Source organism: Ammospiza nelsoni, chromosome 1, assembly GCF_027579445.1.
Source record: "Ammospiza nelsoni isolate bAmmNel1 chromosome 1, bAmmNel1.pri, whole genome shotgun sequence".
Taxonomy (NCBI): Eukaryota; Metazoa; Chordata; class Aves; order Passeriformes; family Passerellidae; genus Ammospiza; species Ammospiza nelsoni.
This window is the reverse complement of record NC_080633.1, coordinates 81,409,259-81,424,770: the sequence shown is the minus strand read 5'-3', so window position 1 is coordinate 81,424,770 and position 15,512 is coordinate 81,409,259. Positions and strand designations below refer to the sequence as shown.

The window sequence follows — 15,512 nt, the reverse complement described above, 5'->3', positions numbered from 1 at the left end:
TTTAGAAGTTTAGAAGATAGACAGCGCTGTTGTTTTCTGCTTAGGAGGAAATTAAGGTCAGCAGAGGTAATGAAATGAGAAGTTGACTCTGAAAATGCAAAACCGACCAGAAACGTTTCAGAGTATTACAGTTAAGTCATGTATCTCCTGGAAACTTTTGTCTCTGTGCTGACTTACACCCAGACAGTTCTAAAGGTGAGGACTGCCACAAGATAACTGGGGTTTATTTCTTTTTTTCTTCTGAAGTTGCAACATGATTCTCTAATGATAATGTGGTTTTTTTTTCTTTTTAGACAAGAGCCAAATCATTATTGCAGTCTGTTCTATAATGAATAATGTACCTTTAACAATTTCATTCTCCAAATTATCCCACTTTTTCTGAATAAATAGTTCTAAAGGTTCTGAAGCACATGGAAAGTGAAGCCATAATGGAAAGTTTTAAGTACAGATCAATATAATTCAAGGCAATATGAAAAGGGACAGTGAACTCTGAAAACCACTTTGGTATCCGTGGTGGAGTGTATTCCACACAATTCTTGCTGTTACCTCAGCTTTCTGCCACCTTCTTTGCAGGAGATGACCTGTCTATACGTGTGTAAATAAAAACAGGTGGGAAGTCACACAACAATGAAGAACACCTGGTGACTGCACACATCAAACCACACAGCTTGAGTTCATAAACCAGCAAAACCACTGCAATCACAAAACCTCACTGCTATGTATTTAAATGGAGGAGACGAAAATGTTCTATTTTCATCTGTCGTGTAGCAAGTGTAACTTAGCCACAGTGGTTCACGTATACGGTTTCTTACTAGATTAAAACTTCAAAAATTAACTAACTTATATACATTTGGCAAGTTTGGAATTTGGAATTAAATCTGGAAGGCACGCATATTGACAACTGGATCCCAACATTTCTAGGATTCCCCAGTTTTCCTAAAATTTAGAAACAGACAAGATAAAATTGAAAAATAAAATAATAATAAAATAATAACAATAACAATAAATATACACAAGTCACAGATAACTTGTTGGTGCCAAGAGAAAGATTAACCTTCCTTCATGAAAGTAGGTTGGAAAATATCACATTAACATGTATTTCTGATACCTTAAAACACTCAGGACTTCTCTCAATCACAGTCAGAAGAAACTAAATAATTATGAAACAAATATTGTGCTATTTCCCTCCTTACACCACATCTTCATATAAGAAATTATGGCATGAAACAGTTGATAACACAGCCCTAGCACATATTTCTTTTCTTTTTTTTTTATATGAAGGAAACATGAAAGAATGCTCTAAAAAATTGGTCTGCAATGATATGAATTTTTCCATTTCCCGTTTGCAGAACTTCAAAATTATTTCTGACAGTGATATGGGACTTATTTCCTTTTCAAACAGTAAAGCCTCACTCTCCAACAGGATAGATGTGTAAAGTTTTTACTACCTGTCTATAAACACCTATGAGCTAAGAGTCTACCTGCAAAAATTAAAAATTATCCCCTGCCACATACTTGATTGTAAACATTTTAATACCCTTTTTTTTTAAACATTTTTGTCCTAAACTTTAACTTAATGAACATTGAGCTGCATTTCATGACAGCTGGATGATGCAGAACAGATGTTGAGCTAAAATTTCATGTGCCAAATGTCAGCTCAGAACACGTATTTAAAATGAGGAGTATCAGTAAGACAAACTACATGGTGAAAACAATGGAAAAAAATGTCAATTACATCAGCGTCTGCCAACCATTTTTCTGGGCCTCCAGACAGAAATTCTGTCTGAATTGAAGATTCCAGAAAATTATGTTCAATTTTAGGAATGCTAATTGCTTATAAGGGTTGAGTACTATCTCTTCTGGATATCTATATTTTCAGCTTGAGCTGAATGATACATAGGCCAATCAAAAGCCTACAAACAGTGTGCTTCTGTCTTGCAGATTTTCCTCTGCCACTGAGCATTTTTTTGGACCTCTGCTTGGACAGGTAGGTTTGGTGCCTGAAAACGATGCCTACTATTGCCCTCTACAACTTGTGACAGTCATTAAACACTCTGACCGCTAGCCAACAAAAGCAGCAACATGTCTGTAAGGACACTTGTGACTCATCAGCTGACAAAGTGCAGCTGCTGACCAACCTGTGTCCTTTTTTATTGCAGTGTAAGACATAACTGGTAACCCTCTGGGGCACACAGCACAACTCAACACAGTCACTGAAAACCTGTACTGCATTTGGGTCATCTTCCTTTTCCTGATTGTATCTCCCACATTCTACCCAGAGTAATTTCAATCCTTCCATAGTATTTCTTGAAGTATCTGGAAAGTCTTTCATTTTATCACTTCCACACTAGCAATACATTGGCATTTTTGTAATCTATTCATATAAATCAACATGTTAAAAGCATTCTGATTGCTTTTGTAACTTTTTTCCCAACTCCTTTCAAATGTTCAATGTCTTTCCAATAGCTGAATGATCAGCAACTGCTGTAGGGCCACAGAGAGTTTCACAAGTCAGTCTGCCTCCGTGGAGTATGGCTTCTGGGGATTAAGGCATAACATAACCAAGCGTGTTTCTGACATTTCTTTATCAGAATTATTCAAACTAACACGCAAGGGTAGAAATACTAATATATACCACACACTGCCTAAGGATCAAATAAATGAAATCAAGAGTAATGCAAACCCATTTATAAAAGGTTTGTACAAATTTCCAACCCATCTAACAGTAATCAGTAATAATATTTAATGATCCCCTCTAAAGGGTTTATGAAGTTCATTTTATACTTAGATGCTTCCTCGCTCCTATTTTACCTCCAGAAATCAATACTCATGAATGTACAAATGGCATGACAAGGAAGAGCCAAAAAAGAAGCAAATGAAAAATACTAGCACATATTCTATACATTAACAGTTACAAAGTGATAGCAAAGGAATTGAACAAAAATAACCTTTTCTTAGAAAGATTATATCTAAGACCTGTAGAGATACTGTAAGTACGTCTTTTCTGTTTAGAGGGAATAGCATTTTCAACACCATCATGCTTCTCCTGAGAACATTTCATCCAGATTACAGTCATTTCTCATCTGGTCTAGTGCACTCCTAAATGTAAGTTTCCTTAACTTTCAACATAACACAATTACAAAGCAAAGCTCTTTTTTATACATGGGCTCTTGTATTCTGGAATAGAAATATAATACCATCATTTCAGAAAAATACCTTTCCCCTCTTGTTACTAATGTTTCCTTTGGCACAGGGGGAAGAAAGGAAGCAATTAAAGACAATTTTTTTTCAAATTTCTCCAGTAAAAGCTGAGAGGGAAAAAAAAAAGCTTGAAGACAGAAGTGTTCTCAACGAGTAAAACCCTGCAAGCAGTGATGTTTCTGATGTGCTGCAAAATGTTATCTGCTGTTCTGTTCCTGGGTGGAGAGAGAAAAAGAATTGCTATACTGCTAAACAAGTAAATAATCAGTTTATGAATTTATGTTTTAGATTCTGGGAAAGAAGTTTCTTCAAATTGTTACTTAAAAACCTCCAGCATTTTTGTTGCAGGCAAATTTTTGGACTCTTCTATTATTAAGTTACACATTACAACAAACAAATAAATCACACCATCTGCCAAAGAAAAACATTGGTATAAACTAACACTTTCAACAAGTTCAAAGTCAAGTTACTAAAGGGAATTGTTTCTTTTCTCTCAGAAAACAGAACAGAATCACAAAGTGCATTGAGGATTCCAGCTAGCACTTCTGTTGCTGTTACCATAGAAGTCAAATAATTTCCCAGAAAAGACTCTCTCTAATCTATGTGCCTGCTTGGGCTGTAAAGTTTCCTCCTTGCACCTTCCCTAAGTAGATTAGGATGGTCACCAGCAACATTAAAAATTGTGCTAAATATTTGAAAAGCATGCACAGCAATAACCATTTCTGCAAAACTGTAATCATACATTCTATTACCACATACTGGCACTGCAAGCCTGTACAACACATGGGATGAAAGACAACCCTGGTTACATGTTGTTTTCACATTGCTCAGTCTCACTCACAACACCCAAATATCCTTTTCCGCAGCATTTTAAACATGACATGTAGACAAACCAAGAACTGCAACAACTTCTGCCCAAGAAGCAACGTGAAAATTCAATCCACAATGGCTACAGAGCCAACAGTCACTCCACTCCTCCCATTTCCAGAGAAAATTACTTAAGCTTTTGAGGGGTGGCACTACTGAAAGCAGGCTAAACACACACACATTCAGGACCACACCTATCATTTCATTGCTCATGAGAGCTTTCCAAGGTGAAGCATCAGGGCAATGCTGACATGCAACCAAAGTCTTTAGTGTACCACCACGGGTGTTTCTTTTACATCCAACAGCAGAAACACGCAAAGCAGACCGCCACTACAACCCTCAGCGCGAGCGGGAAATAAAAGACAATGAAGAAGGTTTCACCCACCTGGGGTCTTTCTGAATGCTATCAATGGAAGGTGACCTAGCCAAGGTCCCTTCGGGTGGGATGGCTGGCCCAGATTTGCTGTATGGTGATTCAACAGAAGGACAATACTGCAGCTGTCGGTAGGGGTCTGCGTAATTGGAGGCGGGGCCGGCCGCATAGCTGGCCCTCTGGAAGGTCGCGGTTGCGTTCTGTGTGCCGTGCTGGCTGCCTGTGCGCTGTAAGGGTACGGAGTCGACACCAGGGGAAGATGGGGCTACGACAGGAAAGTAGGGACAAAGTAAAAAATTGAGGACCTGTTCACAGAAATGGTTAACCAGGTCTAGGCAGAGGAAAAAAAAAAACACACACATATAAAACGAGGGTTCAAAAAGAATGAGAAAAAAAACAAACAAAAAGAAACAAGCAACATTGTCATTTTCCAAAGCTTAGAAGGAAATAACCATCAAACAAATTTCTAAATGACATGCCAGTTCTGCACTAGAAGACCTTAATTCCAATTAAACAAATTGGAGAAGTATTTTCACCCAGGGTTCTAACTGCACTAACATGAAATGAAGTGCAGAAGCAGCATGGGCATGAATATTCAAGCTAAAGTTCACAACCACCACTGAGTGAGGCTTTTGCAGTCCTTACAGGGGTGGAAGTCAGTCAGATCCACCAACAGGAGGAAGATCAAAGCAGGCTCAAGAGTCCAAAATGAGATAGATGGCTCTCCAGCAGAAGAAATACCCAGCCATCCTGAATTTGTAGCCCTGGTATCCATAAAGCAGGTAAAACCAGACACCTGCTACTGAGATTCACTGCTTATGCTTTGTTAACCCATCTCCTGGAAATTCACCTTAAGACTTAGGAGAGTGTTATTGCTAACTCAGTCTGAAAAAGAGCTAAGCACAAGGTGACCATGTAGATGTCTTAATGCACACCAGCAGTGGCTGCGCTCATACACCACAGCTCAAGATTAATGCATTACCAGTTCTGAGCAGCTTAACCAATAGCTTTAAACTGGCTTAATGCTTTTGCGACTCAAAAATCTTATTAATCTCTCTTGTAGCCCATTATCTTTCTGTTACAGCACTGGGTAGCAGTCCACTGGATTAAACATGCAGTATTTTTGAACCAAAGTCCAGTTAATGGCAAATGGATTATCACTGTAAGGGCAAGAGGACCAATACCCACACGATCTTTGGCATGGAGACAGATACAAATTAAATGCTGGCTCTGCTCAGAAGAAAATTTGGACTGTTTGAAGTGGCACGTGAACTCATGGTGGTTGCCATTTCTTCCTGTCCCAAGACAACAAGAATTCTTTTGCCAAAAGGAGTGGGCCTGAGTCCAGGGCTGTTTTTAGCTGGGTCAAATTCATATGCTAAACTGCAGACAAAACCACATGCTGAAGAGACAGGTTTTTATAACAGATATCCCAATAATTTTTCATTGGCATGCACATTTTAAAATAAATATTTAATGCATTATATGTTCATGAAAGGGATTGTAAGCATTTTATCTCAAAGTGTCAGCAAACAAAATACAATGAGCTTTAAATACAATTAACGTGGTTTTGTATGACCTTGTACTTATCAAAATTACAACACCTGAAAATTTTAAATTTATGTTGAATTTTTTTACTTATTTAATTTTTTTTCTTATGGTCCAAAAGTATTTAATTTCACAATAGCAAGTATTGTAACTTCATTCCAAACATAAGAAAGCGGGATCACCCACTTATCTATTACCCCATCCTTGGAAGTGCTCAAGGTCAGGTTAGCTAGAGCTTGAGCAACCTGATCTAGTTGAAAGAGTCCCTGCTCATTGCAGGGGACTGAAACTGGATGACCATAAGGGTGCCTTCCAACCCAAACCACTCTATGATTCTATAATCACATTTACTCACATATAAAGTAACATTTTACATGTATTGTTTTGGTTTAATTACTAGTCTGTATATATATACACACTTCTTTAAAAAATGAGTAATTAAGACACACAGACCTTTTCATAAAACTGCATCAGTTCAAATACATTAACAGTATCACCATATTTATACACACCATGCACAAATCATGCTAAATTCAGTGTTAGAAAGACAAACATCACATTTTAACAGAAAATACAGAGTTCAAAACCAAAATCAGGCGCCTTGTGAGAAAAAGAGTAATAAAACAAGTTAGAGAAAACACTAGAAATATTTTCAAGTGAAAAAGAGAAAATGTAATTGCATACTGACATAGCATACTCTTAAGCACTGTCATTCCTTAGAATATGCTACTACCTTTTGACAAATTGTGTGGGGAATTGCAAAAAACTCTACACCAATACTGCAGAAAACAAGAACTTCATCGTAATGTTTATTGCTTTGCAAAATACTCCACTGTATTTCCTTCATCTTCTTTGCAAGACAGTTCAATGAAAATCCTGTTTGTTTTTAAATTATTTGAAAAGTTTTCTTTGTATTTTCTCCTTTGTCTTGTTATCAAAATAAGTATTTATATAAACTGAAACTGGCTGTCATCCTAACACCTACAAGCTTATAAAGTCACTCTGATTCATTTCTCAAATTACCTTCCTAGCAGACTGCTACCTCCTTTTGAATTTTATCACTATGAACACAGAAATACCATATTCAAAATATGAGAATCAGACAAATCTATGACTTAAAACATTCACAATTGTGTTTATTTGAACTGTGTTATCCAGATCAAATAAAAGAAAAACAAAAAACCCAAACAACTACACATTAGAAAAACTTCTACATCTAACTTGACTACATCCACTGTCATTGACTGCACATAGGTTATGCTTTAGCAGACATTTTTACAAAAATAAGTGTACGTAAAACTGAAAAAAAGTTATCTTCTACCAATATACTTCCCTTGCCTAAACAAAACCCTTTGGCAGCCAAACCTACTGAGTGAACTGCGGCTCTTTCAGGCTGTGGCAAACTATTGAGGGCTCCCATCTATTTAGCTATTCAAACAGCAAAGCCAGAGTGATTATGTCTAATGAAACAGATTTAGAAGTTGATTTCCTCACCCAGCACAGTAAATCTTCTCTGAGCACAGGGCATCCAGAAGGCACACACCTGGACTGAACCAGAAAGCATTCACATACCAGGAACATTTGCAGATGGTCAGGCAACCTTTTAACCTGTTTGTCAATTGAAGACAGCCCTTTCTCTAACTTTTGCATTTGAGTGTCCTGTCAAATCCAAGTCAGCTACACCTTGACCAGAACCAGGTCAGTTTAGGTGAGCTGACAAGGACAGGGGGTTTGCCCCAGCAAGGGAAGAGAGGAACAAAAAGGAATTGCAACAGAATGTTTCTGGAGAAATGGGCTGTCTTTCCCTCTCCCACCAGCTTGAGATCTGGCCTGGCTGAAGCAGAATCATGGTCAAACTATGTTGTTTCCCTGTGCCTACCGCTGACCCTATTCTGCCTCTATATAAAGGTAAAATCAAAACTCATAACCACACTATGAAGAAGCAGGTTTAGTTTTGTGAAGCTTGAAGGAAAAGGTGTCCACAAAACTAGACCTTCCTCTGATCTTCAAAGTCCCAAAGTTCACAAGGGAGATCAAGATTAAAATCAAGTAAGCAGAAGAACTCGAAACCTTATTTATCCTCTATTGTGTCTTACTTAAGTGAAAACACTTCTTTCAATAGTGACTGCTCTCCTCACTTTTTAGGCATTTACCTGGAAATTCAGTGGATTCTGATGTCAGGTAAGTTTCTGAAGCTCTGCTTGCTCCTTTTGCACTGGTTGGCCTTCCCACAGCTCCTGCTCAGCACAGTGGCCTTGCAGAGACACAAGGAGAGGGTGACTGGGACCTGACCTCCCCTCCCAAGGGTCCCACTCCAGACACACAGGAAGGGCTTGCACTGTCCCTGGCCTGCAGCTGAGGCTGGCTCATGCTGGAGGGAAAGCCACAGCACACACTCTGTGCTGCAGCCAGCAAAGAACCAGCACAAAAAAATGACATGCTCAGTTGTAGGCAAATAAATCTCTATATATTAGCAATAATTAATCTTCAATGTAAGAACTGTCCTTGAAAAGGAGAATTTTAATTTTGGATTGAGAAAAGGGTTTTACTGAGAATTTCTGAAATGAGAATTTTCCAGGTGAGCATTTCACACTGCAAATCAAGCACTACAGTCTCAGTGATCTCAGTTTGTCCCCTAAACATTTAAGATCTTGCTTTAATTTGTCATGTCATTAATACCTAAAAGATACAGTATCCTCTCAGCCCCTCACTACTCCAACCGAAATCACATACCTAAGAGTATCTGGGGTACCACACAGGCATTTAGTATGTTCTTACAAATTCTGTCAAAGAGAAAGAAAAGCCCCTGTTAAATATAATGAAAACCCTCTGAAGACCTGATACATGCCCTAATTATTGTTCTCTTGATTGCAGAAACAGCATATAGAAAAGCCAGTCTTTATAATTTAAATATCACAACTTTAATATTAATGCTGAAAATTTAGGTGTATCACTAAATATGCTCATAATGTGATACTCAGAAGCTAACTTTCAGCTTTTGAATGTTCTTCTCACATCTGTGGCAGATGTTAGGAACCACTAATGTAAAAAGCAGGAACACCTTGATCTAGGCAGGGATACTATTGTACCATACCTGAGTATCTTAGGGAGACCAAGTTTGCATATGAACTGCCAAAAAGTTCAGACTTTCTAGGAGCCAAAGGACATTTTGCCAAGTTAACATAAGAATGATCAGACCTTCAGCAATTATAAACTCATTAATGAGAATTATCTTGCTACACCTGCTTGCTGAAAATTACCTCACTGATGCTGCTGTTTGATTTGCAGGTATTACCTTGTAATTTTTTCTTCTTATTATTTGATATTAGACATTCAATTCCTGTGCTAACCTTCACCGAGTTTCTTTCATGGAGATTTCAATATTATTTTCTTTGTTTTCTCCCTTTATTTGTTTTCTTCACTGACTTGCAATTGCAGTTGATTTATATCCTTTCATGAAAGTTGAAAATTGGATTCCAGTGAGATATCTTTTCAGGACAAAGTATGTCCACCATCCCACCATGAGTTCATAAACTACATAAATGCAGTGCATTCTGTTGATACCAAATGTATAAGAAGATTTATAAAGCAGATCCATTTCTCATCTAATATAGCATAAAAATAACAAGTGCCTTCTCTGTGAATTATGAAAAAAACTCATCAAGCTTGGGACACACAAACACTTTAACTCAAGATGCTGAAATTACTGTTTTAAGGCATATACCAGCCTTTTTGGCATAGAAGTTTAAGAAAATAGATGTTAATCAAGCTAATAGCTAACTGGCAATCCAAAGGAACAAGCACAAACATTCAATTTTAATACTGCTCAAGGTGCACGGTATTACATATAAAAATAATAAATAATACTGATAATAAATTGCTTAGATGTTATTTTTAGAAGCATTTTTTCCACATGGGAAGTATAAAATTTTAGAGAAATAAATGGTTGAGGGAAACTGAAAATATTTACTGAAAGAGGGGAAAAATCCTTCCCTGTGCTTGGTATTAGCAACTACCTCTAATGCTGTCAAGATTTGATACAGACACTATCATATCTTCTGCTCAAAATACAGATGCACGTGCAATTTTGTACTTCAGACATGCAAAGTGAGAACAGAACAAAACAAAACAAAAAAGCAAACACTACAGGATTTCAAGATACAAGGCTTCAGTTTAGATTTAAAATATTTAGGACCTTCTGCAAATACTAAATACCACAGGAGTTCTCTGGAGGCTGACATCTTTGCTATGTGACTTCTCATACTCAAACCAGAAAAAACCACTGTGAAAACGCCTACAGCTTTCTATTTCTCTTGTTTTCCATTTGTTCCTTCCTCACTTTTCTGCACTCTTTATTTTGTCCTATCTAGTTTTTCTTGCAATCAAAATTCTCAGCCAGGGACAAATGAAAAGGACTTTTGAGCAAATCTTCCTTTGCATCCTCATGAGATGGGCTCTTCACCAGCCAGCCAGCCTTTGATTTCAAACACATCAGCCCTTTAGGGCTTCCAGGATTGTTCTGCCTAATTCTTTCTGTGGGCTCCAGATGCTCCTATTTTGTGTAAGTCAGGGGAAATACAACCTCCTTCCCTCCAGTCAGCTTCCCCATGCTCAGCTCCATGCTTTAAGTAGCTGGTCATGGCAAACAGGTCTCCCTGCTGCACAAGGATATCTTTTAAGGGAACACAGCACAATGTACAAGGGAAATGCAAGCAAACTAAAAAATTAACACAGGATGGTGCACAGCAAAAAAGGCCTCTTTTCCACCCACAAACATGTTAGTCATAATTTCCTCAAGTACTGGTTACACCTAGCTGTCACACCTACTTGTAATTAGCATGTCTACAAGCTGGTGCAAGTAGGTATTCAGTAATATTTTAATCATCAGATATTTTCATGACATGGTGAGGAGGAAGTCTTTTTATCAAGGCAACATCCCTGTCTACCAGATACCATCACAGGAGATTTATATTTTTCTCACTTTTCCATCCCATCTTAAAAACCACAGGTGGCTGTTTAGCTGCTACACCCTCACTGCTATGGGAAATACTCAGGGCCTCTCTGAATTATTTAATAGGCTCATTGCCATTGCTGGCAGCTGTAAAGTACTAATCCTAATGAAGGTCATGAACATATTCAAAGTGAGTGTACACTCCAACCAATCATCTCCTTACCTCTGCAATATCTACAAGCCGTTCTTTTGCAGAAGAATTCCTTGTTTCAGAGAAACCAAGGAAACATCACTTGTGCTCTGTATATTGTGTTCAATGAGTCTTTCAACAGAAAAATGGACAATTTTTGAAGACTGAAGAACTGAACTTGCTACTGCACTGAGGTGTCCTTTCACTTCCATTTTCTAAGACTGTTCTTTAGATCTAACACTAATTGTAACAGTAAGGCTGAACACTCCTTTGCTTAGAAACCGATGTTTATTCAATAATGCGGGAAGGGTCAGTCACAGAAAACACTGCAAATACTGCTTCCTTGGTTTCTGAGCTATTCCTCTCTTTACATTACAGCTGTTACCTGGGCACTTTGAAGGCTTTTGTCTATCTTGTTTCACATCAGTTTGCCCACTCTCACACTGTGTCTTAGTTCCTTTTTTTTTTTTTTTTTCTATTGGGGGAAGTTCTGTAACTGGCACTGCCTAAACCTCAGCATGGAAAATCATGGAATTATTTTCTTCATTGCCAATTTAGACTTGGCATTTCTTTACTACTAATTATTTTACTTATGGGTTCATTAGGTGATTAGCTGGTGTTAATCTGAAATCACCTGGTACCACCAGGGTTGGCAAGGGAAGCAAATGACTTTATGAATGAAGCAATCTATAAAGATTTTTGTACTTCTAAGCAAATGCTAATGCAGAAACAGGTAGATGAAGTAAGTCGGTGAGCAGCAGTGGTGACAGAATTTGTATTTTAGAAACCTGTATTTCAATTCAACAGATATAGTGGCTGAGATGAGTGAGTTCCTGCCCAAGCTAATTTTGAAACAGTGCTTAATGAGTCTTCAGTGAAGCCTGAAGTCCAAACCTGAATGCAGCCTCTTCCACAGCTGGGTTTGTCACAGGCTTCAGGGCTGTGCCCCATCTCACATTCCCCCACCCATAACCTTCTCCAATTCTACATCCTTTCCTCAGTCATTTACCACCAGGAGGTTCCAGAGTTACAGGGTGTCCAACACAGTAATATTGGCTGCATCTCAAAAGCACATATAGTTAAAGCATAATTTTAAAATCCACATAGTCCAAGTGGACACCAGGGTTTTATGCAGATATTAGAATTTCAACTATTTATTTTCATTATTTCAGATTTCCAGCTCAAGGCTGGAACGACTTCCCTGTTTACAACCAAACAGAGGAGAAGCCTCATTTTTCAAGTTATCAGTACTAAGAAATATAACACTCCTTTCCACCTCCGGGAACTGACTGCATTTTAAATCTGCCAGATTTTAATCTCAGTAATATATGCAACTTTCATTCTCAGGTTCAGCTTCTACCATGTTTCAGTGATGCTGCTCTGCACGTAAAAAATGGTGCGTACACATAATGTGATAATCAGATGCCAACTTTGGCTGCTGAAAACGTTATTGCCAAGATCTTTTCTCAGATTGTGCCTTCTCTCTCTGAGCTCCATCCCTCAGTTTAGGAAGAACATGCAGTTTAATTCATTTGTTACACGAGCATTTAAACAGAGAAATCAACAACTGCCCTTCCAAAATTTGACATACTAAAATTCATCATGGGAATTTCCTCACTAGAGATAAAATTCAACCCTGAGCAATGGCACAATATAGGAGACATATATATCACTTTCCTCCTCTTCGCAGTAATACATGATTTCACATTCTGTGCGTGGGACAAAATGACCCAATCACAGCAAATCCACACAGACCATGCTGATGCACATAAATGAGCCTACTGCAACTAAATCTCTGCTTTCACTCCTAAAAGAACATTCTCTTAAAATTTCTGAAGTTTCCTGTCCATCTGGCCAGCATAAAGCTGAACACTCAGATAGAAGTCACACTTAATATATAAAAATATATATAAATAGTATGACACCATAGAGATTAACAGACTGCACTGCATCATGCTACAGCCATCAAGCACATGGACATCTTCTCCTTCATATTTTGAGTTTTCCTTATTTAGGGCACTATAATCCTCAGTAGTCAAGTGGCTACTAAATGGTATTTCTTAGAACATCCTAATAAACTTCAGCTATTTTAATTAGTAGTTTCCACTCTGGAATAGACAGTTGTTTTGTTATTAAGGTAATCACATTTGTGTTCCAGTGCCAAACCACGTGGTATGTTCACCCTAAACATTAACCTAATTTCTGCAAATGATAGTTTAAAAGTTGTTGAATACATTTAAGTAAAAACTACTCTATTTGTATACTTGTACTCAGAAAAAAACACATGTGAACTGCTTAAATTATGACAAAGGGATAGTTCTAAAAGTAGCCAGTCTTATACTAAGAAAAAGAGACAGAGTACAGCCCGAGTAAAAAAAAAAATAATGGGCTGGTGATTTTTAAGAGTGCCTTTAAATGTAATATGCAGAAGGAATGATCCTCTAACAAAAGATTTAGTCATCTTAAAGACATGACTGGGTAGTTATCTGAAGCACAGCAGTGTTTTCGTTCAGCAAAGAATTACAAGAATGAAATTTATGAAAGGTGTTTGAATTGAATTTTTATTTCATGAATGACAACCTTGCATTTCTATGCAACACTGAATTATATAAATGAGAATGGGTGTCCTGCATCACTTAAATCTAATGTGATGAATCTTTAAAGAGAGATTACACCTGTACAGTAAATAGATGACAAATACACCTACAGTTTCTGGCACAAACACTATATTTCTTAGAAGTGGCAGATGAGATTTACAGAGTATGTACTCCCCTGAGCAAGATTTTATAATCACAGCTCTCCCTCAACAGGTGGCAAAAGTCAAGGGGCACCTGAGAAATGCTCAGACATGTTACAAGTCATTCTTCTATGAAAAAAGGAGAATAGAAGAAAATATATGGAATAAAATAGAAGTCTCTGGAGGTATCCTGCTCATGGGACACAGGAAAGAAGTCATGGATACTAACCATTCTAAAACATTTCTATTCCGAGCGGTAAAATCTTGTCTGTATTCATATAGGTGCAATTCCTCTACAGAACCCAATCATGGGTTCAGTACTTTGAAACTACAACTGTTTTATTTGGAAGATGCTTCTGCACTATAAGGGGGGGGGGGGGGTATTGCTTTCAGATTTCAGTGATTCTGTAGGGTTTTAAACTCTGGCCCCTCCCTCTCCACTCCTGTCCACAGGATACTGCTGAAGTTGAAAACAACGCATTTTGTTATTCCTCTGCCAAATTTGTAATAGGAAGGAAATAAAATAGAAAATCCTTTCTCATAGAAGAAAAAAAAAATCACCTAAAACATATATGCAAGACCATAACACAGGTAGGACTATATGAGTGAACCTGGATCTGACAAATGAAATGAGATTATGACTTTGTATTGCTTTGAGATGATTTGTTACTCTTTATGCAGATTACTAAGGTATTTTCTGCTCAATTTACGTTGTACTGAAGATTTGTTCCCTGCTTGCTTCCTATAATTCTCTCTCCCAAAACAATGTTATCAAGTGGATGTCAGTTAGGAGTACAGGTCTATTATCACAACATTACCAAACTGAAAGAGATGCAGTCTTAGGAGTAATTCTTCTTTTTAATTTCTCTGAAAACATTATGTCCTATAGCCAGAACTCCATGCTGTGTGATTTATCAGCATGATCCTCAATTAATCTACAGCTGTGCCATCACAGCACATCCATATACAGCAGCTTATGACACAACAAAACAACGTGTCCCCCAGCCAGAAAAAAAGCCACCATCTAAGCAGAAAGAAGTGATATTTGGTGTTTATAGTCTAACTCTTCTAGATCAGGAAGAATGAAAAATTAAATACAGATTTGAGAAGCAGCATAAAGGACAAAGGGTTTAATCTAAATGGGGCAAGTGAAAGCTGATATTTTTGTTGCTCTTCCTTTTCCCCTGAACTGAGAGTTTTAGAGACAAATAAAGAAAAATGTATAATTGAAACCAAAGTTCCCTTTATCTTTTAAATCAAGTATTTCTAATACAGGAAAGAGCATGTAATGGGTAACTTCTCATTAACAGCTAGATGACATTCTGAAATTAATTACTATACCAATGTACTCACTAGTGCCCCCTGTAAGAACCTGAAAATATCTAACTGCTTGTATACACAATTTTTTCTCCTCTAAGCCCCTTTAGATTCCTTTCACTCATTAATCTGAAGTCTATGGAATTAGAAGTGATACATCTGGTTAACTAAATTCCAGTTCCCTGCTGAAAAGCAATACTTAACCTGAGAAAGGATAACTGTCCATTTACCAGGATATGAAGTGCCTTTGGAAACTGCCACTAGTGATATGCGCGGATCAGACTTCCGATTCCCAAAGCTGAAGTTATGCTTGCACACCTTACAGGTG

At 37.6% G+C, this 15,512-nt stretch overlaps 1 protein-coding gene across 4 annotated transcripts in view; it reads right to left on the bottom strand.

The window, feature by feature from the left end:
* Positions 1-15,512, bottom strand: part of CTNND2 (catenin delta 2) — a 639,809-nt gene that overhangs the window by 222,471 nt on the left and 401,826 nt on the right. For all 4 annotated transcript variants that reach the window (XM_059470378.1, XM_059470386.1, XM_059470397.1 and 1 more), the window contains exon 9: positions 4,454-4,706. In XM_059470378.1, the coding sequence (XP_059326361.1) occupies positions 4,454-4,706 (253 nt within the window). The remainder of the gene's footprint in view (positions 1-4,453; positions 4,707-15,512) is intronic.